The 27,683-nt window shown below is 46.5% G+C and overlaps 1 protein-coding gene across 9 annotated transcripts in view; it reads left to right on the top strand.

Annotated features, from left to right (window-relative positions):
• Positions 1 to 27,683, top strand: part of RAP1GAP2 (RAP1 GTPase activating protein 2) — a 210,913-nt gene that overhangs the window by 163,420 nt on the left and 19,810 nt on the right. For 8 of the 9 annotated variants that reach the window (XM_057501042.1, XM_036906109.2, XM_036906113.2 and 5 more), the window contains 9 exons: positions 5,648 to 5,726; positions 5,818 to 5,871; positions 8,400 to 8,483; positions 13,928 to 14,028; positions 16,076 to 16,205; positions 18,290 to 18,445; positions 23,489 to 23,560; positions 24,068 to 24,154; positions 25,600 to 25,734. In XM_057501042.1, the coding sequence (XP_057357025.1) occupies positions 5,648 to 5,726; positions 5,818 to 5,871; positions 8,400 to 8,483; positions 13,928 to 14,028; positions 16,076 to 16,205; positions 18,290 to 18,445; positions 23,489 to 23,560; positions 24,068 to 24,154; positions 25,600 to 25,734 (898 nt within the window). The remainder of the gene's footprint in view (positions 1 to 5,647; positions 5,727 to 5,817; positions 5,872 to 8,399; positions 8,484 to 13,927; positions 14,029 to 16,075; positions 16,206 to 18,289; positions 18,446 to 23,488; positions 23,561 to 24,067; positions 24,155 to 25,599; positions 25,735 to 27,683) is intronic. The other variant, XM_036906110.2, reaches the window with a different exon arrangement.

Here is a 27,683-nt window from a genome sequence, read left to right as displayed (position 1 = left end):
AGGAAATCAAACCTAAAGTTTTTGAATATTTATAAAATAATAACATTAATAATATTACATATAAAAACTTATGGGTTGTGTCCAAAGCTGTACTTAGGAGGAAATTAATTGCCTTAAATAGTTTCTTATTAAATAAGAAAGAATAATATTTGCAGGTTGTTACTGTTGTTAGTAACCTGTCTGTGCCTCAGTTTCTTCATCTGTGAAATGGTGATGGTAAAACCCACCTTAAAATTACTGAATGCTTGTCATGTGACAGAGCCTGATGTGTTGTAGCTATTCAACAATGATAGCTGCTATTATTATCAATATTATCACCTGAAGAAAATAAGAGAAAGGAATTAACAAAGATTAAAGTCAAAACAAATAAATTAGAAATAAAAAGAACATGAGACTTGATGAATAAATCTAGGCTACAGATTCATTTATAACCTAGAAAAAGATACAATTCTTTTGGGGGAACAAGACAACAAAGTAGGTAACTATCTAGCTGGTCAAATACAGATAAAAAGAGAAAATAAAAATCCGTAATATTTGTTATTAAAAAAGAACTACAGATGTGAACAAGATTAAACAATTGCTAATAGATTATAATAGATACTATATTCAACCCATGCTATCATATTGGAAAGTTTATTTGAAACAGATGGCTTTCTAAGAAAGTATGCATTACCAAATTTAACACAAGTTAAAAGACCTGACCAGATCAATAACTGTGGGATGAACTGAAGAAGTTCTCAAAGAACTCTCTAAAAGTCTACATCTCGGTTTGCAGGTGGTTATTTTAAACTTCTAAGGGACAGGTTTCATGCTATTTAAGTTCCAGAGAAAAGAAAAATATGGAAAGCTGCTCAATTAATTTAACAGTGCTTAAAAGAGTCATGAAAAATAGCAGACCAATAAAATTTAAAAAGAAAGAAAGAAAAACAAGAAGTAACTGGTACCAATATTCCTTGTGAATCAAGAAGTAAAGATTCTAAACAAAGTACCAATTCCAGCAATTCAAATCCAGTCTATTAACAGAATAATTCACTATACTCAAGAAAGAGTTACTTTAGGAATGCAAAAATGGTTAATAGGAAATCCATTTATTCACTGTTTAACCAAGGCTTCATATGTACCAAACTTTCTCTAGGGGTAGGAATGATGTGAGGAATAAGCTCTTATTTTATTACCTGGATATAGAGAGCATTCAGTGCATGTCAGATACTCTCATTCTTACTCATCTCCTTCTTATGGACATGGATTATTCTAGTCTAGTGAGGATGATCCAAGTATTGATGGTACGGGGAGCTGAGAGAAGTCCAAAAGAACTTGAATGTGGAGTGAGTATCTGAGTGTATATATGTCTGAGCATGTGCAAGTTAGAGTGTGTGCTGGAGAGGTAAGTAAAGGCTAAATCACGTATGGGCTGTGTCTAGGAACTTGGATTTTATCCTGTTAGCAATAGGAGAGCTCCTGGAAAGGGAGTATCATGATCAGAGTTGCATTGTAGAGTGATCACTGGCTAAGGTAAGGAGAATGGCTTGGAGGGAAGGCAAGGCCAGAAGCAGGCAGAGGAGTCAAGAGGCTGCTGTGAGGAGTCGGGTGACTATCACTGCTGATTATACAGGCCAATAGGCTGCATAGCAGGAATGGTGCCCCCACAGCTGTGTGAACCAACAGCCCTGATGGGAGCTAAACCAGGGTGCTTGCACTGAAGATAGAGAAAAATTCCAAAAGCCCTGGGGAAAATTGACATTAAGCAGGCCAGCCAAAACCACCAACAAATAATAGATAGATTTATTGCTGATGAAATGCCAATAATGTTATAGTTTTGAAATGATTTAACTATATTTAAGATCCTAAAAAGATAAAGAATGAATAACATCTATAAAAGGGAAATAAATTATGATTTATTAAATAAATGAAATGAATCAAGAATGGGTACACATGGGTATAAAAAAGAAAATGATTGAAATTATTAGAAATAAAATTGCTGAAATTTCCAATACATGAGATAAAATCTAGTCTAATATAATCTGTTCAGAGTCAAAGAGCAAATCTGTTAATTGGAAGATAGTCTTGAATAATTCACCCAGAACACAGCACAGATACAATGATACAGTATATGAGAAAGAAGATAAGGTATGTGGGTAATAGACTGAGGGGTCTCAGCATTTATGTTAAAGGAATTCCAGAGGGAAGAATAGAGAGCCCGTGGGGAAGAAATATCCAAAGAGATAATGGCTGGGAATGTTTCAGAATTAAGAAAGTACACCCTATGGTGTTGAGCACAATTTTAAAACAATACTTCTAGACAAAGATGCAATTAAAAAGTGGCAAGAAATAGGTCAATATGCTGATGATTTAATTACTGACTGGAAAAAAGTAAGTAAAACATTAGAACATCAAAGATAAAGAAAAATTTAAACCTGCCTAAGGATAAAGACAGATTATCTCTGAAGTAATGACAACCAGGCTGAGAGCATACTTCTTTGTCATGGGACAATAAGACAGTACCTTTAAGATGTTGGAAGTAGGCAAGCAAGAACACTTTTAGCCTAAAATTCTATACCCAGAAAAACTATCCACAAAGACAAAATAAAACTGTTTTGAGACATAAAAAAATGAAGAGACTCTCCCTGGAAATAATTACTTCAGCCAGAAGAAAAGAGAAACCCAAGGAAAAGATGCAATTAAAAAGTGGCAAGAAATAGGTCAATATGCTGATGATTTAATTACTGACTGGAAAAAAGTAGTTTTTTCTGTGTTTAAGAGGAAGCTTGAACTAAATTCATAAACAAAGTACGAAGGACAGTGGGCAGGGAAGAGTTCAGTAGTTAATTGTTCTCCCTTCCCTTCTGAGGAGAGAGATAGCAAGTAAGTTTAGAGTTTGTTGGAAAAATATATAAATATATGTATTGGAAGTTTAGAAATACAACCTATAGCACTTAAGCTAGCAGAAGGATAAAAAGAGAATTAAAAAAAACCTATTTAAACTGAAGACAGGAAAGGAGGGGAAAAAAGGAAAGGAAACACAGGGTAATAGGAAACACAGTAAGTATAAATATATTAAGTTAGCCTATGAAAATGTCAGAGTATCAGATTGGGCTAAAAATATATTCTCCTTATAAGAGATGTAGCTAAAGAAAAACAATGTGGAAATATTTAAAATAAAGAAATGGAAAAAGTTATGCTAGGAAAATAGTAACCAAGAAAGTTGGTGTAGCAACATTAATATCAGATAAAAGATAATTTCAGGAAGAGGGCATTAGCTGGGGGTAAAGAGAGTGTGGCTTCGTAACTTGGAAATACTTCCCCACTCTTGATGGGAGTTCCTGTTGAGTGGAGGCAGTACTTCTGTGGGCACCCATGCTCCCTTTGCCCTCTCTGATAGGTGAATTTGGAAGCAAGAACTTGACGTATGTAGCCCTGTGCTTCCCCCTTTCCCTCTTGGCAGCTGGCCACCCTGGGGCGTTGCCTGTCACCCCGGTGCTGTAAGTCCATCTGAGCAGACCCCACGAGGAGAGGCTTGCCCCTGCCCAGCACTGCCTGTCACTGGGTAGGTAATTCTGGGGTTTAGTTAGAAGGCCCGTTTCATCTTCACAGTAATCTGCAGGCTTTGTTCTGGGGTCTTTTTCAGTAACAAAGTACTACTTTTGCCTTCCGGTGCCTTACTCTTAACTTTTTTTTAATGTCTGAATTTGTTCTTAGCCTGGGCAGGGAAAGATGCCCTTTACTGGACCCTTCAGAGGCCTTAGCCTACATGATGATAAAGAGAACAGTCCACCCAGAACATCTAACAGTCATGAACTTGCAGTTAGTAACAGTCTTGAATTTAAAAAGGTAAAAACGGATAGGAATATAAGAAGTACACAAATCCTCAGTTACAGTGGTGGATTTCAATAACATCTCTCAGATACTGATAGACCAACCAGACAAACAATTGAGGATGCAGTTTTGAACAATACACTTAACAAACTTGATCTCGTAACACACATTCCAGAACTCAAGAACAACAAAAACACATTCTTTTCAAGCCCATGTGGAAGATGGGGAAAAAAAGTATATGTATTAAGTCAACAAATTGCAAATAAGCAATATCATATGGATTATGCTCCCTGAATATAAGAAAATTAAATTAGAAATCAACAATTGCAATATGGAAGGGAAAAACTCATTCATTTGGAAATAAAACAACAAAGAAAAGAAAGCCCTTTAAATAACTCATGGGCTAAAGGAGGAATCACAGAAGAACTGACAAAATATTAGGACTAAACGACAATGAAAATACTACCTGTCAATGTGTGGGATACAGTTAAAGTGGTACTTAGAGAAAGATATATAGTTTTACAAGCATTTGTAAAAAAGAAGATGAACTGTGTAAGTATGCAAGTCAGGAAGTTAGAAAAAGAATAGTGTAGAAAAAAAATAGAAGGAAGGAAATAAAAACATAAGAACAAGCTAGTGAAGTAGAGAGCAAAAATAAAAAAGAACAAAGACAGTTAAACCAAAAGCTATCTCTTTGAAAAGATGAATGAAATAGATTACTTCCCATCAAGGACTGATTAAGGAAAGCAGTATTAACAGCAATTAGGGAAGGTAGAGAGCAAGTCCTAAAAGAATACCAAAACCAACTTTATATCAGTGCATTTGATGGATAATTTTAGAGGTAAAAATTACCAAAATTGACTCAATAAGGAGAAAAAAACCTAAATAGTCACCATTAAAGACTACTGAATTGGTAGCTAAAGGTACCCTCCCACAAAGCACAGCAGGCCCAGAGATCTTAGAGTCTTAGAAAACCTTTGAGGAACAGAAAATCCCCATGGTATACAAACTATATCAAAGGATGAGAAGCTTCCCAACAGTTTTCTGAGGCTGGAATAACACCTTGGTAGCAAAACCTGACAAGGAAAGTATAAGAAAATAAGAAAAATAGGTCAGTGTTGCTACTGAACATAATCGTGAACCTCTAAATTTTAACAAGTTAAATTCAGCAGTGTATGAAAAGAATAATACATCATAAACGAGTGGAGTTTTACCCGTGGAATGAAAAGATGGCTCCACAGACATGTAATCTAGCAGGTTAACGGATTAAAAACCATATGATTATCTCAGCAGATGCAGAAAAGCATTCAGTAAAATTCAACACTTTCATAATGTGCTGAATGAATCAGGAGAACAGGCTAAATTTAGTCTTCTGGTGAATCCCTTTATAAAGCAGCTTTCATCCCATTTATATTTTGAGTAAATCCAGATTTTCAAATACTGGATTTTCTTCTCATAAAGGTTTAACTGCTTGTGAGAATCCAAGTATGTCCAGAAGCTGTGCCCAGTTCTTTGGGAGAATACAAAAGCCCCACAAACAAACCATAAGAATAACAGTGAACTTGAAGGTGACTGCATTTCCTGCATCTCAGTTGCAGACAGCTCTACCTAGCAGGTTCTTTAAGTATCCACCTTCCCTGGGATACCTAAAGAAGATTCCTTTTTCCCCACCATTTCAGAGTGGCTCCCAGTGTGTGGGTTGGGTGAAATGAAGCAGCTGACCCTGGGGAGACACGAAGCAAGTGTACCTATGGTCTGGCATAATCTCAGCTACCTTCCTGATTGACTCTCTTTCTTGGGAACATTCTTTTCTTACCCTCACCCACGTGTGCAGGTCCAGAGTGAAGACGGTGCATGAGCGGATCCCCTTGGCTGGACTGAGCAAGTTGCCCAGTGTCCCTCAGATTGCAAAGGTAAAAACTGTACCCTGGGAGAAGGGGTCTTCTTTAGCCCATGCTCTCCCTGGCCATGGTTCGTGAACTGTGTTTCTCTCTCCTTGCTTAGGCTTTCTGTGATGATGCAGTAGGGCTGAAATTCAACCCTGTCCTGTACCCCAAGGTGAGGATCTTTACCTCTCCCCCTTCCCCAGGGTTCTGCAGCATGGTACAGATTGGCATACCTGTGGCTTTGTGGGGATTTGTTTGCATCTTGGTGGGGTTTTGTCCGGGTCTCCAGTAGACCTCCATGTCTCCGTCTCTCCCTGCCCAAACCTTCACAGACTGGTCCACTGAAATCCATCCTTGGCCATGCCTGGGTCTCTGCACTGCTGCCCCCGTGAATTGGTCCTGAGTGTTGTGGAGGCAGCAGAGGTGTAATGATGTTGTAGCTTCTCCACCTTACCCCGTCATACCTCCCTGAGGCCAGTTCTGGGGTAGGGAGTGATTCTACCTAGCTGGGGGCTTGTGTAGATGGGTCTGCTGGTCTGCCTTCATGGAGGGGTGAGGGGGGCAGAGAGCAGAACCCCACTAAGAAATAAAAGGCCAGACCTCGGCTGTCCACTGCCAATGTCACTGCAGCGCTGAGGCTTTACAAGCCCCTGCTCAGCCCTACTTAATAAATTGGCTGGTTCTCTATTGGTTTCTGTAGGATTGGCCTGATCTCGATCGACCCCAGTTCGGGTGTGGGGTTATATGGGGAGAGGAGCAATAATAACCAAGCAAACCAACAATCCCACTCAAGAACAGTTATGGCCTGACAGGACTTCAGTCACTCAGAATTGCTTTAAACTGGCCACAGGAAGACCCAGTGCACTGAGCCAGTGGGGTCTGGAGAGAGGGAAAATGCAAGCTGGCCTGTGCTTCTGGGTTTTTGTGGGGCCACACTGGCAGCTGAGGCCTGTTGGGGACCTGGTTTAGTCCATTTTCTGAGCCCCAACTCTGACCACTAGGAGCCATTAAAGGAAATGTTTGGTGGGGAAGAGAGGCCCTGTCCTGGCTGGGACCCCCAGAAGCCCCTGGAACAAGTGCCTGGAATGTTTACAACTGGCCATGACATTCTGTTTATCCCTGTGCAGTGGCGGAGCTAATGGCGCCATTCTCTCCTGCACAGAGCATGTGCCAGAGTCCTTCCTCGCCCAGCCCCGGCTGGTTAGCCCTTTGAGCCCCTTTAGGCACTTACCAGTAATATGCTGCACTCCATGGAGTGTTGTCTGTCATTCTCACTGCCCTCCCCTTCGTGATTAAAGCTGAATGAGTGAGGTTTAACCAAACATGAAAACCCTGTCATAAAGGCCCACTTTAACTATGAGTTTGGCAATTTTTGTTGTCAAATCATATCCACTGGGGGAGCCCAGTGACGCTCATTTGCATAGTTCTCTCCATAGCCTAGAAAGCCTCTGGCTCTGGTAATAATGGAAGAGCAGCTGTATTTTCATGTTTTCTATATTTGAAGGACTGTTTAGCACGGCGGAGATGTTAATCTGGCTGAGATGTGTGTGTGTGTGTGTGTGTGTGTGTGTGTGTGTGTGTGTGTGTGTGTGTGTTTAAAATTCCGAGTTTAGGATGTTCTTTGGAAGGTCTCCATGGCCGGGTACCTCTTCCCTTGCGGGCCACTGCCCCGTGCCTTTGACTCATCCCAGGAGGGACAGCGGTGCTCTGCCAGGGTTGGAGGGGAGCAGACACATGTAATGGTGGCAGCCTGACATGGGCCACATATTCCTGCCAGCAGGTTGTGCCGGGTTTGTTCTCCCTGTTGCATAACCTGTGGTCAGATCCCTCCTTTTTAATTGCAGAGGATACCCCAGTAGCACTCCAATCTTTTCTTTCTTAACAAACTAGTTCAGCCCTGATCTTTCTGGAGGGTCACCTAGGATGATGGTGCCCTTGGTTGCTGCGCTGTGCTTAGCCCATCGTGTGCCTGGTCTTAGTGAATCTTCATGACCACACATCTCCATTTAACAGATGAGGAAACCGAGGCCCACAGAAGTTAAGTGGCTCACTCAAGCTACATAGGTAAAAGCAGCGGATTCAAAATTAGAATTTAGTGTCTCTGACCCCTGGATAAACCAACTGTTGAAGCACAAAAGACAATGGGATAGAATCAGTGGTCAGGTTTTCTTTCTTTTTTTTTCTTTGCGTATTGTATTAAGGTATGTCCTTCCTTAGAGGGGTCTCCTGAGAGACCTCTCCTTTTATGGATAAGGGGGATTGGAATCTGGGCAGGAGCAGTGCCATGCTCAAATCATACTGCTGAGTAGAGGTGGGATTAAAGCTAGCACCGTCCTCGCTGACCAGTACTGGGCTACTGGCTTCACTTTTTACACCACAGATAAGACGCTGGGGTGAAGTCAGTTCCCTGAGTCCTGCTGGTCTCCCTGTGTGCCCAGGCATGTCCGATGGGAATGGGATGGATGACCCAGATGTGGCCCCTCCTGGGGGAACTAAGTGAGACTCTTGGAGCCGATCCTGACCATCTGCTTGACTTCACCCTTTCTTTTCCTCCACATGTGTGGGTGTCTCATATTGGCGGGGCAGGACGGAGAGGGGAGGCATGTTCACCACTGAAATGGGTGCTTCCCCTTCCATTTGCTTCCTTGTTTGCCTCCAAGTTAATAAATAATTTAATTTTTCTCTCTGCGCATTCTCCAGGCCTCCCAGATGATTGTGTCCTATGATGAACATGATGTGAACAACACATTCAAATTTGGGGTCATTTATCAGAAGGCCAGGCAGGTGAGCACCACAAATGCACACTGGTCACTATATCCTATGGTTTCTCACCAGGGATCCTTTTGCCCCCCCTCCAAGCACAGGAGCCCTGCACTAGGTTCTTAAACAGCCTGAATACAGTGATCACATCGAATGTGAATCAGTCTGGATGTGGCAAAAATCTGTAAGGGGGACTACTCCACACAGAAAGGCCTGCAAATCCTTTAAATAGTAATAGTAATCCTTTAAATAGTAAATATTTTTCGTGCATAAATTCTAGTTCTTTACTCAGTTTATATTGAACTATGGGCTGTTGGTCACAGGAAAGATCAGACCGGGTAGTGGGAATGGATTAGCAAAGCTACTTTCTCCCTGCCCACCGTTCTCCCAGCTGGGATGGCCAGAGCCAGTCGTGTGCATCTCTTCCCAGCTCTGTGTTTAGGGACACAGAGGTTACATCATGTAACCATGGTGGAAGTATTTACACCATGGAAATTGGCCAACACCAGGGTTTCTGTTTTTTCCTCTTGGGAGAGCTGGTTGTTAAAAAATGTACTTGTACACCACTCTTCACTCTCCTCTGTCTCTTGAAGCACTTACTTACATGCTGTTTTGGAGTTAGTTGACCAGAATGTTTTTCAAAGTGTGTTTCATGAAACACCAGGCTGGTGAGGTACTCTGTGAACAAATGACTTGGGCAGGGGAGGCGGGGGTCAGTTGTGTGGGAATATTTGAAAAGCTTAAAGAACTCTTCATAATTTTCTTGAACCCATAGTTTTTGTGTTTCCCATACTTTTTGACCACAAACTTTGCAACTTTCCTACCGTGAACATTTATGAATGTCCTGAGAAGTGGTCTGCTGCACACACTAGTGTTTACTTACCTAGATTGTATGAAAGCAGGTTCCATACCCTTTTCATCTTTGTGTCATCCAAGAGCCTAGCATGGTGACTTTATATAAGTATACTTGTAATTTTTTGTTATGTGATTAATGAACGAATGAAAATTTTGGCCCTGCTAATGGTAGGTCAATAGTATTTTTCAATATTGTCTTTTTTTTTTTTTTGCGTGACAGTGTCTTTCTTGGCTAGATGATAGATGACTTCCTTGTCTGAAGATATTAGACCACAAGAGACATGTGTTCACTCAGAAATACTGTAATTAAGTGAAGGGTTTAGGAGCTGAAACACCAACACAGATGAATCTTATAATTTAAGGGAGATTATTCAGGGAGCCACTCTTAATTATTTTCACATACTGCATTTTTATTTTGTACGGCTCTGCTAATATAACCCCCCCTAATTAAAGCTCTTTGCTTGTGCTGTTTACCAAAGCAGATCTCATAAGGTGATTACAACCCAATGTTCCGGCAAAGGTATAATTACTGAACATTAACCATCTACCTCTGAGAGGGAGTCTGTGTGTTATTTATGTACCTGATGTTGCTGAGGCAAGGTGGGGATGCGCAGGGTGATAAGTCTGTTTTTTTTAAAAACTGGGCAGATTGTTGTTTTGCAAGCCTACATCTGGGGTGGGGGTTGGGCGAGTAATATGAACATTTGTTGCCCAAAAGCTCTATGCTGGTCTTAGGATATAAGTAAGCCCCACCTAACTCTCCTGTTGGTCAGGCTCTGTGATAAGCACTGTGGGGGATACAGTGATGATTGAAAGTCCCTCCCTGCATGAATGGTCAATCTCAGTATAAAAGTAAAGACTGCTAATCCTAGGCTGGGGGTAAATCCTGGAGTGAGGTGCCTGTCTCAGAGCATAAACTCAGTGTTTTCCCAGTGGAAGATGTGTGTTGCCTGGAAGCAGCTGTTCTGCATTCTGGCCTCATGACCTGGACTAAACAGTACACTGGGCTTGAGTTGCCATGCCTTTGCAGCATGCCATAGATCAGGGATCAGCAAACTTTTTCTGTAAAGGGCCAGATAGTAAATATTTTAGACTTTATGGGCCATACCATCTCTGTCCTAATGACTTAACCCTATCTCTGTAGTATAAAAGCAGCCATAGATAATACTAAATCAATTGGCCTGGCTGTGTTCCAATAAAACTTTATTTATAAAATCAGGTGGCAGGCCAGACTTGGCCCATGAGCCATAATTTGCTGACCCTGCTAGAGAGCAGTATTTACCATACTTCAGACATTCCCAAACCACATCCAAGTGACTCTACTGTATGCCACTGTTAGACTTTTTATCATACCTGTACTATTAACTACTTAATATTTTCTTAAAAAATTTTTTCCACCTTAAATGCATTCTTTAAAGGAAAATTTGTATCACTACTCTAATTGGAAAATCAGTATCACTTGCATGAAATGAAGGTAGTTCTAAAGAGAAATACTATAAAAAACACAATGAAGTTATTGAAGTCTAGGTAGTTGCTGGCCCCTCAGAACCTGAGGCTTACTCTTTTTTGTTAATAAAGGTGTTAAGGAGGTTTGAAGAATCATCTATTTGATACTTTCTCCTTGAAGTGATTGCATAGACCTTAAGATGCATGAGTGTCCTTGAAGCATCTGCAGCTTTTGTGGCCATATACAGATGTTTGCAGAGCCTTCAGCAGTTTGCAGATCCTGCCATTGGGGGCAGAGTCTGTTATCAGGCGGTGTTTTAAGCCTGTCACACTGCAGAGCTTACTACTGTTTTCAGTAGTTACCTAGTTTTCAAAAATTATTAACCTTTTTATTTTTAGATATTTGTAGATTTACATGCAGTTGTAAGAAACAATGCAGAGAGATCTTGTATCCTCTTTATGCAGTTCCCCCAAAGGTAATGTCTTATAAATTTACAGCACAATATTGGAGACAGGGTACTGACATTGATACAATCTTTAAATCTTATTCAGACTTCCCCATTTTATATACACTCATTTGTGGCATGTGTGTGTGTGTGTGTGTGTGTGTGTGTATTTAACTGCATGTAATTTTATCATGTATGTAGGTTCTACAGTCAAAATGCAGAAGTTCTCCTAGGAATTTACCCTAAGAATGCAGGAGCCCAGTTTCAAAAAGACATATGCATCCCTATGTTTATTGCAGCACTATTTACAATAGCCAAGAAATGGAAGCAACCTAAGTGTCCATCAGTAGATGAATGGGTAAAGAAGATGTGGTACGTATACACAATGGAATATTATTCAGCCATAAGAAGAAAACAAATCCTGTCATTTGCAACAACATTGATGGAGCTGGAGGGTATCATGCTTAGTGAAATAAGCCAGGCGGAGAAAGACAAGTACCAAATGATTTCACTTATCTGTGGAGTATAAGAACAAAGGAAAACTGAAGGAACAAAATAGCAGCAGACTCACAGAACCCAAGAATGGACTAACAGTTGCCAAAGGGAAAGGGACTGGGTGTGGGTGGGTGGGAAGGGAGGGAGAAGAGGAATAAGGGGCATTATGATTAGTACACATAATGTAGTGGGGGGGGCATGGGGAGGGCTGTACAACACAGAGAAGACAAGTAGTGATTCTACAGCATCTTATTACACTGATGGACAGTGACTGTAATCGGGTATGTGGTGAGGACTTGATAATGGGGGGAATCTAGTAACCACAGTGTTGCTCATGTAATTGTATATTAATGATACCAAAAAAAAAAAAGATGCAGAAGTCTACCACTGCAAGGATCCCCTGTACTGCCCTTTTATAACCATGCCAGCCTCCCTCCTCCATGTCCCTAACCCCTGGAAACCACAAATGTGTTCTCTGACTTCTAAAACTTTGACATTAAAAAAATGTTATATAATTGAAATCATACAGTATATAACCTTTGTAGATTGGCTGTTTTCTACTCAGCAAGATTATTCCAAGTTCTTGAGTGTATCAGTAGTTCTTTCCTTTTTATGGCAGAGTAGTATTCCATCGTATGGCTATACCACTGGCTGTTTAGCCATTCACCCATTGAGGGACTTCTAGGTTGTTTCCAGTTTTGGGGTGTCATCAGTAAAGCTCCTATGAACATTTATATACAGGTTTTGTTGTGAACATAAGTTTTCATCTCTCTGGGATGAATGTTTAGGAATACAGTTGCTGGGTTATATGGCAATTACATATTTAGTTTTGTAAGAAGCTGCCAAACTGTTTTCTAGAGTGGTGGTTGCATTTTACATTTCTACCAGCAAATGTATGAGTGATCTGTTTTCTCTACATCATTGCTAGCATTTGGTGTTGTTACTATTTTTTACTTTATTCAATCTGATAGATGTATAGTGATATCTCATTATGGTTTTAACTTGCATTTCTCTTGTGGCTAATGATGTTGAACATATTTTCATGTCTTCAGTGTATCCTCTTGGGTGAAGTGACTGTTCATGTCTTTTAACCATTTTCTAATTGGTTATTTTTTTTTACTGTTCAAATTTTTTATGGCAGACCATGGTATGTGAGTTATACCTCAATATAGTGCACAATTCTGTGGTCTGTAGTATGCTCACAGAGTTGTGCAACTATCAGCACCAACTCCAGAAAGTTCTCATCACCCTCAAAAGAAACTCCATACCTATTAGCAGTCACTTCCCATCACTACCCTGTATAGCTCCTGTCAACCACTAATCTTTCTATATATGAATTTCCTTGTTCTGGACATTTTATATAAATGGAATCATAATGGGTGGGCTTTTTTGTCTAGCTTTTACTTAGCATAATGTTTTCAGGGCTCATCCATATTACAACATGAATCAGTACTGCATTCCTTTTTATGGCCAAATTATATTCCATTGTATGGATATACCACATTTTGCTTATCCATTTGTCAGTTGGTGGACATTTTGGTTGCTTCCACTTTTGGGCTATTATGAATAATGCTGCTATGAACATTGGTGTTTAAGTTTTGTGTGGACTTATGTTTTCATTTCTCTTGAGCATATTCTTAAAGGTGGAATTGCTGGATCATATGGTAACTCTATGCATAGCATTTTGAGGGACTGCCAGACTATTTTCCAAAGACATGGCACCATTTTACATTCCCATCAGCAGTGTATATGGGTTCTGATTTTTCCATATCTCATCAACACTTCTTGTTGTCTTTCTTTTTGATTATAGCCATCCAGTGGATGTGAAGTAGTATCTCGTTGTGGTTTTGATTATTATTGAGTTTTGAGTGTTCTTTAAATATTCTAGGTATTAGCCCTTTTTCAGAAATCCAATTACTTGTTTTTCATTTATTCATTGGGTTTTGGTATTAGGTCTAAGAACTCTGCTTCAGCTTTGCTTTTGTGAAAAACAGCCCTTATTCAAGTAGAAAGTCTTCATTAGCCTGCTCCAAAAATCCTGCTCTGTTGAGTGAGATTCTTTAAGTCCTTCCTCCAGTTGAGGGCAGAGCCTCAACTGGATGGCTGAATGTATTGGGGGATAGGAGAAAGGAAGAAAAGGATCAGGTATCCAGACAACCATATTCCTTCCCTTGACACCAAGAAGGCTTTTTCTAACTCCTGCCCCTGGTGCTGTTTCCTTTTCAGACACTGGAGGAGGAGTTGTTTGGGAACAATGAGGAGAGCCCAGCTTTCCAGGAGTTCTTGGACCTGCTGGGGGACACAATCACACTGCAGGACTTCAAAGGGTAGGTTTTAGCCAAGCGATGACTCTCTTCTCATCAGTGAGGTCCTAGAAGAAGGTAAAGCGTGACAGTGAGTTTCAGGGAGGGCATGTGGGAGTTAAAAACACACACAGGAATGTGGGATTGTTTTTCAGCAAATAAACAACACTCACCTGAATTCCTAAGGAAACTGTGGTACAGGGGAAAATCCAGAATGGCAGATTATCTGAAAGGCACTGACATTTGACCTTAGGATGCATGATGAAATCGCTGTACTTCAGATTTGTCTTCCTAATTACATTTGGCTTAGGCTGAGAGTGAAGTGAACCCATCTTCTCTGTTGCTCGCCTGCCTGGCATTCAGGGAAGAGAGGGCCCTGTGCAGTTTGGGTAGAAATGACCCATTTTAGATAATACAAAAAAAAGGGTAATTGGGAGTTGGTGAAAATACAGTTATCCCCTCCTCACTGGCAGGAATCTACGCAACCATCTATTGCTCTCTAAGTGGGCAGAAAGAAGATTGGGGCTGTTGCTTAGAAAACTCTAGCTTTTGATTGACAAAGGCAACATTTGGGAAGGACCTTCAGACCTGGCCAGCCTATTGTGTGTACATGGTTGAGCTCCCAGAGTAACCCACTCCAGAAGCCAGATTTATAATATCTCCTAACATCTGTGAAAGCACCTAGCTCCATGCCTCGCATGTAGTTGGTTTTCAATAATCACTTTCCCTTTGCTTCCTTCTCTCTCTTTTTTTCTCCCCCTGCCCTGCCTCAGTTTTCTTCCCTTCAAGGCCATCACTGCTGTCTCGAGTCAGTCACACATGGGTTAAAATCCTATCTCTACCACTCAGTAGGTCTGGCTTTGAACAAGTGACTTATCCTCTGAAAGCCTCAGTTTCTTTATCTGTAAAAAGGGAGATAAAGATAACACTGACCACACAAGGTTGCTGAGGTCTTAAAAAAGAATGCATGTGAAGCACCTAAGCTAGTGCCACACACAGACTTGGCACTGGTAGCCATTATTGTTCTTGTTCTTAGTAAAACTCCTTCCACTGACTCTGAGATGCCTTCATGATAAGATACATGATTTCAGAGATATTAAGATGTGAAAAAATGATGTGTCTTAGAATAGATGAGACAAAGTACATTAAAACTGGGAAGGACCCCAACCCAGAGATCATGTATTCCTGTGCCTTTATTTTATAGAGAAAGGAAGCTGAGACCTAGAAAGATGAAGTGATACGCCTAAGGCTGAGTGCCGGATTAGTGGCAGAAGCAGGTCTAGAACCTGGAGCGCCTGACTCCCAGTGTGCTTTCCTCCATGCTGGGCTGAGCACATTTGTTTGGCTTGTATTACAGTGCTTGAGGGACTGAATGATGTCAAGGGTCTACTTTATATCATTTTTCTTAAAGGAACTCGCATCCTCCTCCTCTTGCTGTAGAATATGATCCACAGGTGGCAGCCGTGCTTCTATAAAGGAAGGAGGAGCAGCTCTCGGAAGGCCACCTGCTCCTTAGTACTTCCCTCTCCTGAGATACACAGAAAAGAGACCTCCTTAGATGCCTCCAAGCTGGTTGCTGCCGTGGTTGGGCCTCCGCATAGGGACTGGTTGGGTGGAAGTCAAGCATCTTCTGCTGCTCCTGCTGCTCCTGTAGGGCTTACTGCCATCCACCTGGAGGGCTGGTTGTCCTGGCTCTGGGCTGAGGACTTGCACATGGCCTTGCAGAGAGCAAAGGCTTATGTCCAGCCTTGGGGACCACTGGCGCCTGGGATGGCATTTGTCTGGGATTGTGGGTGGACAACCATATGGTGTGGAGCGGACTCTGCCAAGTCTTGAAAATGGAGGTCCTGCCTTTGTCTTTTAGAGAATAGACTGATGGTTGGAATGCCAGGACTTGTCTGTTCAGAAGAGCAGACCTCCCTGCATTCCCACGGCCTGATCCCTGTGCCCCCAGCTCACTCATGTCTTCTCATTTGCCCTTCCGCTTCTACAACCTTAGGGAAGGTTGCACCAAGTTGCCCACTTCCCCTCACTTTCTCTTTCTCTGGCATTTGCCTGGTTTTACTGACAGTTTCCGAGGAGGCCTGGATGTGACCCATGGACAGACTGGGGTGGAATCGGTGTACACGATATTCCGGGACAGGGAGATCATGTTTCATGTCTCCACAAAGCTGCCGTTTACAGAGGGAGACACCCAGCAGGTAACCTGGTTCGAGGGCTTGGGAGCCCGGGGCATGGGAGGTGAAAGTCTCCTTCTGGTCTGATCTGCCTGACAGGCTGTGGCTCCCCTCCCCGTCTTCATAATCAAAAGGCTATGTCTTCTCATCAGAGCCTGTTTTGTTGCACTGTGTCACCCACCAGCCACTCTGTGCAGGACCCAAGGACAGGGTTTGTAGATATTCCATCATGACCAAAGGGGAAATTGCAGTGCAGCGTGGTTAAAACACTTGTTTCCCTGTTGATTAGTGGCAGAGCTGGGAGCAGAGCCTGGTGCCCCAGTCATGTAGGGTAACAGTAAAGAGAATGTGATGTGGTCTGCAAATGGCAGCTGGAAGCCAGCTCTGCCACCTCAGGACATGTGATTCTGGGCAAACCGGTTAACCTTGTAGCCTTATTTTTCTCATCTGTAAGATGGGGATAACACCATGTACATCAGAGGGTTGTTGTGGGGATCACATAAGGCTCTGAATGCAGGGCTCAGTACAATGCCCGGCCGTGGCAGGCTTCCTGCCTCACAGCTGCTCACTCTGCAGGCTGCCAGGTGCTTTGCCTTCCTTCATGCTCAGCACCACAAGGTTGCTTGTTGCATGAGATGCCCCCCAACTTTTCTAGTCTCTCAGCAAACATGCCGTGAGCAGGAAGGCACCTTTACCTCAACCCTGCAGCCCTGGATGAGAACCCCCTTCCGGTGTCTCCTGCTGTCCCTCCCACTGACCACTCTGGACAGCTGCGTGTCCCAGGCAGGGAGCCGGGGCCTGGCTCTTTTCTCACTGAGCCCTGAAACCAGCAGCCAGCAGCCGAGCCCTGGCTGTTGCACCATTCGTGCTTTTCAGTCTCTAGGAAAATCAGAAAGGAAAGTAGGCCTTTCACCAGCCTCTGACCCATTCGTTTTGAGCAGGGAACTGAGGAGGGAGCACAGATGTCATATTGTAAACATAATGCCTGGCTTCGTAGGGAAAAAGAAACTGGCAAATGAGACTGTGATTTGGCTCTAAAATAACTACTGAATGTTCCAGAAACAAATGGGAGCAGGATTCCTTTTGTATCCAAAGTAGGTTTTCTCTGCACATTTCCCATTCGGTCTCCTGAGGCTGAGGGCTGCTGGGTGCCTGGCTCTACCAGCCTCACCTATGTTAAGTGGGAGGTGTACTGAGCTTGGCTCTCAGCAAGGACTGACTATATATTAATTCTTCCCAAGAAATGGGGTGATGGGTATGGAGTTAGACAATTTGCATAAGAGTGCCTGCATGCAGTTGGTGCTTAATAAAGGAATAAATGTGTAAGTAAGCACCTACCAGGACTCAGTATACAGGAGGGCCTTAGCATTTGAAATCACGCCTGTGAACATTCCATGGTTTCTGATGCACAGCAGGTGCTTGAGGATTGAGGTTGCCTGTGATAGCATGTGGCCCAGTTTGGGATCCTGAGTCGGGATCCTGAGATTTCTCTCCCCCATGACTTCTGCCAAACCAGCTTGGCTGTGTTTCTCCAAACATGGCTCTTCCCCCCTTTGGTATAGAATGATCTTTCCCCCGATCCCTGATCATTCACATTTCCATCAAACCCCTACACCCCCCACCCCCATCTCCTCTTCCAGGAAGCCTTCTCAGATTACCCTCTGGCTTCTGGTTTTGCCCTCTTCTGTGCCCCTGGGGTGTCAGGCACTTCATGTGCAGCAGCTGATTTAGCAGTTGCTGGCTGGTGACTTTGTTAGTGTTCTCAGGTGGCCTCACCTGTGTTTGTGTCTCTTCTGGCTCAGTTATGGGCTCTACCAGGACAGAACCTGGCACTGGCCTTTGAACTTTTCTCCCTGAGCCCTGAGTCAGGGCTCTGCATGCTTAGAGCTCAGTGAGAGGCTTGCTGGCCTCTACCTAACAACTTAGGCTGCTTCTCCCTTGTTATCTTTTTGGTAGCTTCTACAGATTGAAAGCTCCCTGGAGAGCTAGGCCTCAGAGTTCCAGAGTTTATGTATAAAGATAGAATAATGAGGAATTTCCGGTGTAGATCTATTCTGTTCTCAGGATGTTCCTAACTGGCTTATAACAATGCAACACTTTTTATTTAGCTCCAGAGAAAGAGACACATTGGGAATGACATTGTGGCCATCATCTTTCAAGAGGAGAACACACCATTTGTCCCAGATATGATTGCCTCCAACTTCTTACACGCCTACATTGTCGTGCAGGTGGAGAACCTGGGCACAGAGACTCCATCCTACAAGGTGAGGAGAAGGTCTCATTGGAGGAAGCGGTGGGCCTGGGCACTTCACCATACCTCATCCGACCAGTGATACCAAGGAATGCCAGCTCTCGATGGCTTCGCAGACCTTTCTCCAGGGTGGCACATCTTTGATGTGATCAATTTTCTTGGGTTTCTTGGTGTTTTCTATGAGTGTTTGGGTTTCTGGGACTTGGGAGCTAGACTCCTGGTGGCGAGCACCTTCTGAGGTCACCCATGCCATCTGGCTGCCCCTGGGCTCAGCGGCATCTAACTCGGGGGTTGAGAAGCTCTGGATCCTCCTATTTGGAATCAGGTAATGCCATTTGCTAGAATAAGTCAAAGCCAGAGGAGAGAAAAAGGAGAAAGTGGAGAGGGCCACCAGGAAGGGGAGGGGAGAAGTGGGTGACAAAGGAAAGAAAGGAAAAGGAGAAATATGTCTGGGGAGAACAGTGGCGAACAGGGGCCTGGTAGGCCCTGGCCACTGGGTGGGCCCCCCTGGGTTAGCTGTTCTGGAATAAAGGATTGATCTTGATTCAAAGACTCCTAGGGCAGGGTGACAGGCCCCTGGATCTAAGCTCCTGACCTGTAAGAGCTCTTTCTTATTGGCTCAAAATCTCCCTAATGCAGCCGAGTCTTGGCAGCCCTCACCTGCCCACCCCTGATGGCGGTACTCCGACGCTCTCCTCCTCCATGAGACACAATTCCAACCTCTTGGGTAACAGTTTCTCTCTATCACAGTGTGGTGTTGGGAGGCGTGGGACCCAGGGAGATAGATTGAGGCAGGGTTTTTAGGGCGGATGTTAGTTTTGAACGCCCTGCAGATAGGTGCAAAATGTTGTTTGTGTACAAAATATTGAGTTTATGTACTTCTTTGCAGTTTCTGGGGAGAGAGGGCTTAGCTCACATTCTCAGAGAGCTCCCTGCTCCCCACAATGTTAGGAACCACTGTTCCAAGGCAGAGGGAAAATGAGCCTGTCATTGCTCATGGGAGACTGTGAGGCCTGAAAGTGTTTCCTATGTAATAACTTAGGCTGTTGCTGGATCCTGGGGTTCCCGAAGCCACAGCACTTCATGGCTGTCCTCATGAAGTTTCAATTTTGCTCAAGAATCTCGGGAAGAGAAAATGATATCCTATAATGGTCACGGAAGTATAAGCCCAGATATATTAAGTGCAAAATTCATATTACTTTATTACCAAATGTGAGATTTTAAGAACACAAAACTCCCCTCTCTGCTATGGAGTAGAGCTGATTTTCTTACATACTCATATTCATGCTCATGCTCCTCTGTTACTGAGCAGTTCTAGCTGAAAAGCTGGAGAAGCCATGGTTTGGGCATTTCCTTGAAGGACAGGGCTGGGTCACGGCCTTGACCGAGATGGGTATCGACTTCAAACAGCTGCTTGGCTTGTTGGCAGAAGCAAATTTATTCATCCGGTGCTTGCCATTTGTCAGGTACCCTGCTAGGGGTTAGGCATGTTAGGGTGACACACAGCACCAGCCTCCAGGGAAGGGACAGAGGAGCCCATGAGTGCAGTCCAGCCACTGGGCCGCTCACACAGCCAACTGGCCCTCTTAACAGCCAGTGGAGACACAGAGCTACTGAGTAGGGTCTCCAGAGGAAAGCTGTGGGACAGGAGGGCTTTCTCTCCTGTGTGTGGCTTGTCTACTGGGCCTCTGCTGGCAGAAGGGGGCCTCTTACGGACGATTAGTATTTGCTCTTAGCTCCAGATAAGAAATGGAGCTCAGCTAACTGGCTTCTCCACTTTCCCAAGAGCTTATGGAGGGGGAAAATGAGAGACAAATCAGAGGTCAGGAAAAGCACTACCCTACCTCCAGCTTTGATGCCAGAAGTCTTTACCAAGTCTTCCCGGCCATAGCCCACGGGCCAGGGAAAGGAACTCAGGGGTCCTCAGGGAGATGAGAAGCAGAGAAGCAGGACCTGCCAGAGAGCCCCACTGTCCCCGGGATGTGGGACTTCATGCTGCACCTTCCAGGCAAACAGTGATGTTTGAAGGCAAGACCTGTGAACTTGGGTCGGGGGTGCAGAGGGCAGGGAGGGAGACCAGCATTCCAAAGCTCTGTCCATCCACATCCCAGCAACACCCCAGGGGACCAGCAGACTGAGGAGGACCTGGTAAGGTCCCTCAAAGGGTCCATAATGAAGTGGGCCTCCAGCTGACTCCTGGGCTTCCCTAAGCAGAGGTGGGCGAGATTTCCCCAAGGGCTGACACTTGCCCTGGGGGGCCTCCACTGGGTGGTATGGACGGTGGGAGAGAAGAGGAAAGGCACGATGGATGGGGTGGGAGCAGGGAAGGGCCGCAGACCGGGAGGCAGGGAGCCTGGGGTTCTGGTCCTGGAGTGCCTTTGCTCTCCGCTCTTGGGCCAGTTCCTTCCCTCTCTGGGCCTGTGTTTCCCTCCGTGAGAAATGAGGACATTGGCTAGACAATCTCTGAGTTCCTTCTGGCCCTGACGTGCTGCAGGAGGGGAAGGAGGAGTTGAGAAACAGGGGTGTGTGCATGTTGGATTAGGAAGTGGTTTTGGGGGGACCTCTCTAGTACTTCAGTGTCCATATTAGGCACAGGTCAGCAGAGAAAGTAAAAAAAAACCACCAGGTGACAGTGGTCTCCCCCTCCTGGGTGCATGCTCTGTCCCAGGCACTGTGCTAGGCTCCCACAAGCACCGTCTTCTTGCGTCCTCACATGCCCCTGCCCAGGCAGGGCCTCTCAGCGCTGCTTCACAGGGAGGACGCTGGGGCTGAGAGCTTCAGGTACTTAAGGCCTGAGGCCGCAGAGCCCAGGAGCGGTGAAGCTGTAATCCCTCTCTGGGTTTGCTGGGGTGCTTGTTACTGAGCTGTCAAGCAGGTGGGAACTTGGTTTCAAAACCTGGTTTGTGAAACATCACATCAGATTATTTTTCAGACATGAATTTTGTCCCCGTCCTGCCAGATTGGAAGGACATTCCAGCTGAACCATCACTAAAACTCCCTCCTCTCCCTGAGGTCACTCTGCTCCAACCCCTGAAGTCCTGCAGAGGTTTCAGGAATCTGAAGCAGACCATCAAGGAAGGCTCCTGGCTGTGTACCCCTGCCCTCCTCTCACTACTGATCTGGGGTTTGAGCGACCCTCCGTGGGTCTCTGAGGCTTCCCGGCTGTTCTTGGCTGTGGGGATCGTATCAAGTTTGGGGCCCTGGGAGTCTCCTCACCTACCTCGGGCATCCTGATTACTCACACCCCCCAGGTCTTCTTCCGTTTTCCAGCCTTGAACATTCTCTTCCCCAGTCACCTGCCTCCTCTCCTTCTAAGTCCTGCTTTGCCCGCTGTCGGGAGGCCCTCACTGAATTTAGAAAACCGGAAGGTGTGGTCCTGTTCAGGCAGCTTCTGCTTTTTCAGCCCAGCGACCCAACTGTTCTCAAGAGGAGGGGACACAAAGGCCCCTGAGCTCTGTTGGAAAGGGGTCAGGAGATGGAAAAACGGGAACAGAAGATGAATGGCTATCACAAGGAGGGAACTTGTCCCCTGCTTTTCTGACATGCTGCTGTGGTGGGCTGGTCTGGCTGGGAACTCTGGTGGATTTAAGAGCATATCTGAACCCCATACCCAATCATCACAGGTCTCTCCAATGCAAGCCTGAGAAGCAAGGGTGTTCAGGTGGGAAGAGGCCAGAGGGCCTGGCCTGGCCTCCTGGCCTCTGGCTTTGTCCCCAGTGCCCACAGACAGCCCCCTCTCAGTGTCCTTCCCGCCACCCGGTCAGTCCCCAGATTCTGATGCACAGTGGGTGGTGGTGGGGGACTGGGTTTGGCAGCTGGAACCAGCCAGAAATCATGTCAAACACACAGTGTTTCTTGACTCTGGGTATGCACTGTGAGCCATATGCACAACCTTGAGCTTGGGCAGAGAAAGCCTTGTTGACCAGCTCTCTCCTGCTCCCTTCCCTTCTAGACCCTGACAGGGCTTTTCCTTGGCCTGGCTCCTAGCTGCCTGCTTACTGGGTCTGGCAGACTCTCTGCATCTGCCCTACTTCACAGGCCAGGGAGGCTGGCAGCATGCCAGGGGCTCACGTCAGCAGCCGCCCGGGGAAGGGAGAGGGCAGAGTCTCCAGAGAGGCTGCAGCCCTGTGGGCTGAGAACAGACGAAACCAGGGCACCTCCGTGCAGACAGAGGAGGAGCAGAGGTGTGGGGCCTGTCCTGACCCTGGGAGGCCCCCATGAGGAGCACATTGGGGCTCTCATGCCTCCCTAGGCTGGCCAGAGGCACACACCCCACCCAGAGCCTGGGACACCCTAGGCACAGTGCCTTGCTGTCCCCCACCCCCAAGTTGCCAGCCTGGGCTCTGGTGCCCTGTTAGTTCGAGCCCCACCCAGACTGCCTGACCTTGTGTGTGGGCACAGGGCTTCCAAACATGAGTCCATCCAATCTAAGGAGCACTTAACAGCTGCACATTCCTGGCTCCACCCCAGAACGTTTGATTCAGTAGGTTTGGGATGTAGCCCATGCAACCAGTATTAATTTTTTAAACACTGGAAGTGACTGTGATGCATGGCCAGCTTTGGGAGTCAGTGTTGTGGGAAAAGAGCCCCAGAGCAGGACTCACCCCTGGCTAATCACGTGTGCCTTTGTGGGGGATTGCTCCACGTCTCTGGGCATCTGTTTCCTCACGGTGAACAGGAGTAATCGTCTTCGCTCAGTCTTCCCTGTAGGATTAGTAGGGGGTAATGGGATGAGGCCTCCTGGGCACTTACATTGCATCAGAACTAGGGTCCTCCTCAGCCCCGTCCAGCTATCTTGCCAGACGTGCTTCTGGCCTCCAGGAATGCAGATGAGAGTGTGTGGATGGCTCCGCACTGTCCACCCACTTCTAGGAACAGTGACTTGGGGCAGGTTGGCTTTGCTCCCAGAAGCATTTTATTTGTATTCTGGGAAGGGCAGCAGGGAGCAGGGGAGTGGACCTGCTGTGGGGAGTGGGCTTCTCCAGGGCTGGGGTGGGATGCATTACCATTCTCTGCTTGGATGCTTTCCCTGCCTACATGGACGCTCTTGTTTCAGGTCTCAGTAACTGCACGGGAAGATGTGCCCACCTTTGGCCCACCTCTGCCCAGCCCCCCTGTTTTCCAGAAGGTAAGAACCTGTCCTTTCTGCTCCTCTCATATCCAAGACTCCAGGTTGGTTGGGGCGGGCTGAGTCTGAGCTGGGAATGTTAGGAGGGCCTCCGGCAGGGTTTGGGGAGCCTCCTTGCTTGGGTTGTCTCCCCACCTGTCTTCATGCTGTCAGCTGGCCTAGCACAGGGCCTCTCATCAGGGTGTTTGACACGGGGGTAGCCTTCCTGCTGGAAGAAGGGTTTTTGTACCAATACTCCAGTTCCAGGAGCCTTGGGCCCAAATTCCCTCCGGTCATAGAAATGCCAGTGTGGCTGGGGAGGGTTGATTTCCAGGACCAGGGAAGCTGGTTTCCTTGTTGACATCTTAGCAGGTGGGCTTGGCCTGGCTAAAAAATGATCAGTTGTCAGAAAGGGACCTTTCAGGGGCTCTCCCCAGGCGTCCTGTTCTTCCCACCTGTTACTGTGGCTGACACCCTCTTGGCAATGGCTGAGACTGGGAGAGTCCCAGAGCTGCTTGTCTGTTCCAGGGCCCGGAGTTCAGAGAATTTCTGCTCACCAAGCTCACCAACGCAGAGAACGCTTGCTGCAAATCGGACAAGTTTGCAAAGCTGGAGGTGAGGGGCTGGTGTCTGAAGGTCATTCTGCGCTCCCAGCTGCCTGTTAGCCAGCTACTTGGGGATCTGTTTTGGGGGGCCATTCAAAGTGAGGAGGACCATCATTGTCTCTCTAAGCCTTTAGCCCTGCATTGTTATAGGAACTCTTTCTTCCTGTGCAAACTCCATCCAAACTTCAGTTCTAGTCAACCATTCAACAATCATTTATTGAGCATCTACTGTGTGTCCAGTTCTATTCTGTACCCTTCACTCACTATAGGGCCAAGTGAGAGATAGTTCCTGCCCCTACATAGTTCCTGGGTTGGTAGGAGGAGACATTACTAAAGAGACAGGTGTGATACTGTGTGCCATCACTGGGCCATGAGGGAGGCTGGTGCTGGTGCTGGGGCTCAGGATAGTGACTGCTTCTGCCTGTGGGGGGCTGGAGTGTGTTCAGGGTAGGCTTCCTGGAGGAGGTGCCCCATGAGCTGTTGAATCTGGATATCTGACAGGCCTTTTGCCAGGAGGAAAGAGTGGGAAGTGTTATTCCAGGCATGGGGCCCAGCATGAGCAAAGGCCAGGCAGCACCAGAGCCTGCCTTGTGAGGGAGCTCCGGAGGGTTTGATGTGGCCTGAGGGGAGGACTCAAGTGAGGGATGGGCTGGTGGGAGACTTGGCTGGAGACACTGGTTGGGTCAGATCAAGAAGGGCTTTGAACTCTAGAGGCGATGAGGCACTAATAAAGTGCTCAGGCAGGAGAGCGATGTGTTTGATTTGTGTATTAGAAGATTCCTCTGACGGTGGGGAGGAGGAGAGGTTTAAAAGGGAGGAGGGCAGGAAGGGTGGCAAGTCAGACACTATGAACCGGAGTCCGAGATAGATGATGACAGCTTGCTCATGCTGGGCCCAGGAGGAGACGATTTGGGGTCTGAGTCAGGAAGACCTGATGGTCTCCTGTATGTAAGGGTGGGGGAAGTGGAATTGTGGGGCGGCTCTTGGGCCTTTGGCTGGGGCTCTTCCCTGACATGGGGTCCACTGGGAGATGAGTCTCCTCAGGATCTGCTGGTCTGTGAGGATCCTAGGAGGCGCCTGCAAAGGCTGGGTCGCTGAGAGGACCAGTCCTGGTCTGTGTGCATGGCGCTCCCTGGAGGTCGTATCCTTGGTTCTAGAAGAACAGCTGGGTGGAGGAGAGCAGTGGGCAGTTGGGTCCATGGATGTGGAGACTGAGGCAGACATCTGGGCTGGGAGTCAGCAGGGCAGAGCCTAGGATGGCCCAAGGAGGAGCAGCAGAGGGACAGGTACAGAGCTTTAGTGGTAACTGCATCAGTTGTGAGCATGGACCCCAGCCTGGCCTTGGGTCCACACTGTTGCGGGACTGCATGTGGCCAAGTGCGTGGAGCCTCCAGGGAGAGGGTGCACCCCTGCCCGCAGGGCCAGCTCCACAGCCCCCCTGTTCTTCCCTTCCAGGACCGGACGAGGGCCGCGCTGCTGGACAACCTTCACGACGAGCTCCATGTCCACACACAGGCCATGCTGGGACTGGGCCCAGAAGAGGACAAGTTTGAGAATGGGGGCCACGGGGGATTCCTGGAGTCTTTTAAGGTACAGGGGCAAGAGCAGCTGGGGATTGCTGGGGTGGGGAAAACAAGGGAAGACGTTCAAGGTCCACGTGATCCAAGGAAGGCCCATGCGGTCCCGACCCCAGAGCCCGAGGGCCTCCAGAGGAGGCAGGACCAATAGGGGCATCGCAGGTATTTGCAGAGGGCAGGGGCATCAGGAAGTGGGAGTGGCTGGAGCAGCCAGCTGTGCCACCAGCGTCCTTTGCACCCTGCCTTGAACTGGCTTGTCTCCTCCTGGCCCCGGGGTCTGACAAGCAGGGACAGGGTAAGAGTTAGCACCAGGAGAGGACCAGTGCCCATCGAAAGCATCCTGCTTTCATCTGCCTCCCTTCTGTGGCAGGACGGGGAGCCCGGGGAAGGCTGGCAGGAGCAAGGACACAGACCTTACGGGTCTTCAGCAGCCTGTACAGGGTACGGGTACCGCAAGGATTCTTTCCAACTGGCAGGGCATTGGAGGACCTGGCCAGGCCAGTGGTATGGAGTTACAGGCAAGTCCCTGTGGGCTTTGAAAAAGGAGGAACTTCCTAACCATAATGAGCTGCTGAAAGAGGTAGTGAGCTCCCTGTCCCTGGGATTTTTCAAGTAGAGCTTGGACTGCCACCCAGCTGGTGTGAGATGAAGAAGGTTCGCCATCCTGTCGTTGCTGAATGCTTGTCAGTCCCCAGAGCACTTTCATCCAGCATCTGATCTGAGCCTGGTTGTAATCCTGTTCAGTTGGCAGAACAGGTTTTGTTATTTCCACTCACACGAGGGCTCAGGCTGAGAGAGGCCACGGGAGGGCCCAGAACCTTACACCTACTTGGAGGTATAGCCTTGTTTCAAACCCAGGTTTCCTGGTTCCTAGGTCAGTGTTCTGCTGGAACAGCCATCGCAGTGACTTGTAAAGCTGCCATTTTGGGGACAGCGTGTGTGTGTGTGTGGGGGGGGGTTAGACCTGCCCGTTTTAGCATTCCCGGCTCTATGTGATCCTGGGCACCGTCTTTAAAGTCTCTGAACTATATAGTTTTCTCGTCAACAGCACAGAGATGATCAAGTGCACCTCTGTCCTAGAGTTGCTGGGAGATTCATTGAACTAATACCTGGGAGAGTGCACATTGCCTGGAATACAGTAAATGCTGGTAAAAGTTTTAGCTGTTTTGTAAAGTGAAAGCTTAACACACATTATCCCATCTAATGCCTCACACTTGGCGCTCTGTGCCCTGTGAGCAAGGCTATTATTATGGGTATAATCATTCATACCCAGTTTTAATAATTATGGGTGTCATTTTTCAGGTGAGTAAACTAAGACTCAAAGAGATGGAGTAGTCTGTCTCAGGTCACCTGGCAGATTTGGGAATTGAATCGGGGTCTCCTGGTCTCCAAAGCCTGTGTTCTCAGTGACTGTGACACTGACTATGGCTTCCGACTCAGTTAAGATTCCACCCGCCCTAGTGGCCCAGGCAAGCCTGGGGTCCATCCCTGGCTGCCTGGCTGGACTGCAGAGAGCAGGGCATGGCTGTCCTGGCCCCAGTCGAGGCTAGCAGCTGAGATTCCTCAGGAGGGTGGGGGAGGAAGCTGAGCTGCTTGTCCAGGCTAGTGGGAGATTCCTGGGGCATCTGTTTCAGTCCTGATAGACAGTGGCAGCCAGGGTGAAACAGGGGAAATTGGAGATGAAGAGGAAAGTGGGATGAGGAAGAGGAGGCAAGAGAGCCACGCCGGCTAGGCCAGCCCAGAGAGGGTGAACGTGACACCCAGCAAATAGGGAAACCTTTGTAGGCTGTGCCCTTCATCATCTCAGGCATATCAAAATGCTTCCATATGCCACAGTGAATGTCATTTTTATATGACTTGAGCTGCAGTTGACATAACGTTGTATTTTCCAGACATTTAGTGATGCAGTTGTTGCTTTCTGCTGCAGACTCTGTAGTTTGCATTTAACAATTGTTTTTTTCA

Source organism: Manis pentadactyla, chromosome 4, assembly GCF_030020395.1.
Source record: "Manis pentadactyla isolate mManPen7 chromosome 4, mManPen7.hap1, whole genome shotgun sequence".
Classification (NCBI taxonomy): domain Eukaryota; kingdom Metazoa; phylum Chordata; class Mammalia; order Pholidota; family Manidae; genus Manis; species Manis pentadactyla.
Note: the sequence above shows the minus strand (reverse complement) of the source record. Positions and strands in the feature narration are given on the sequence as shown.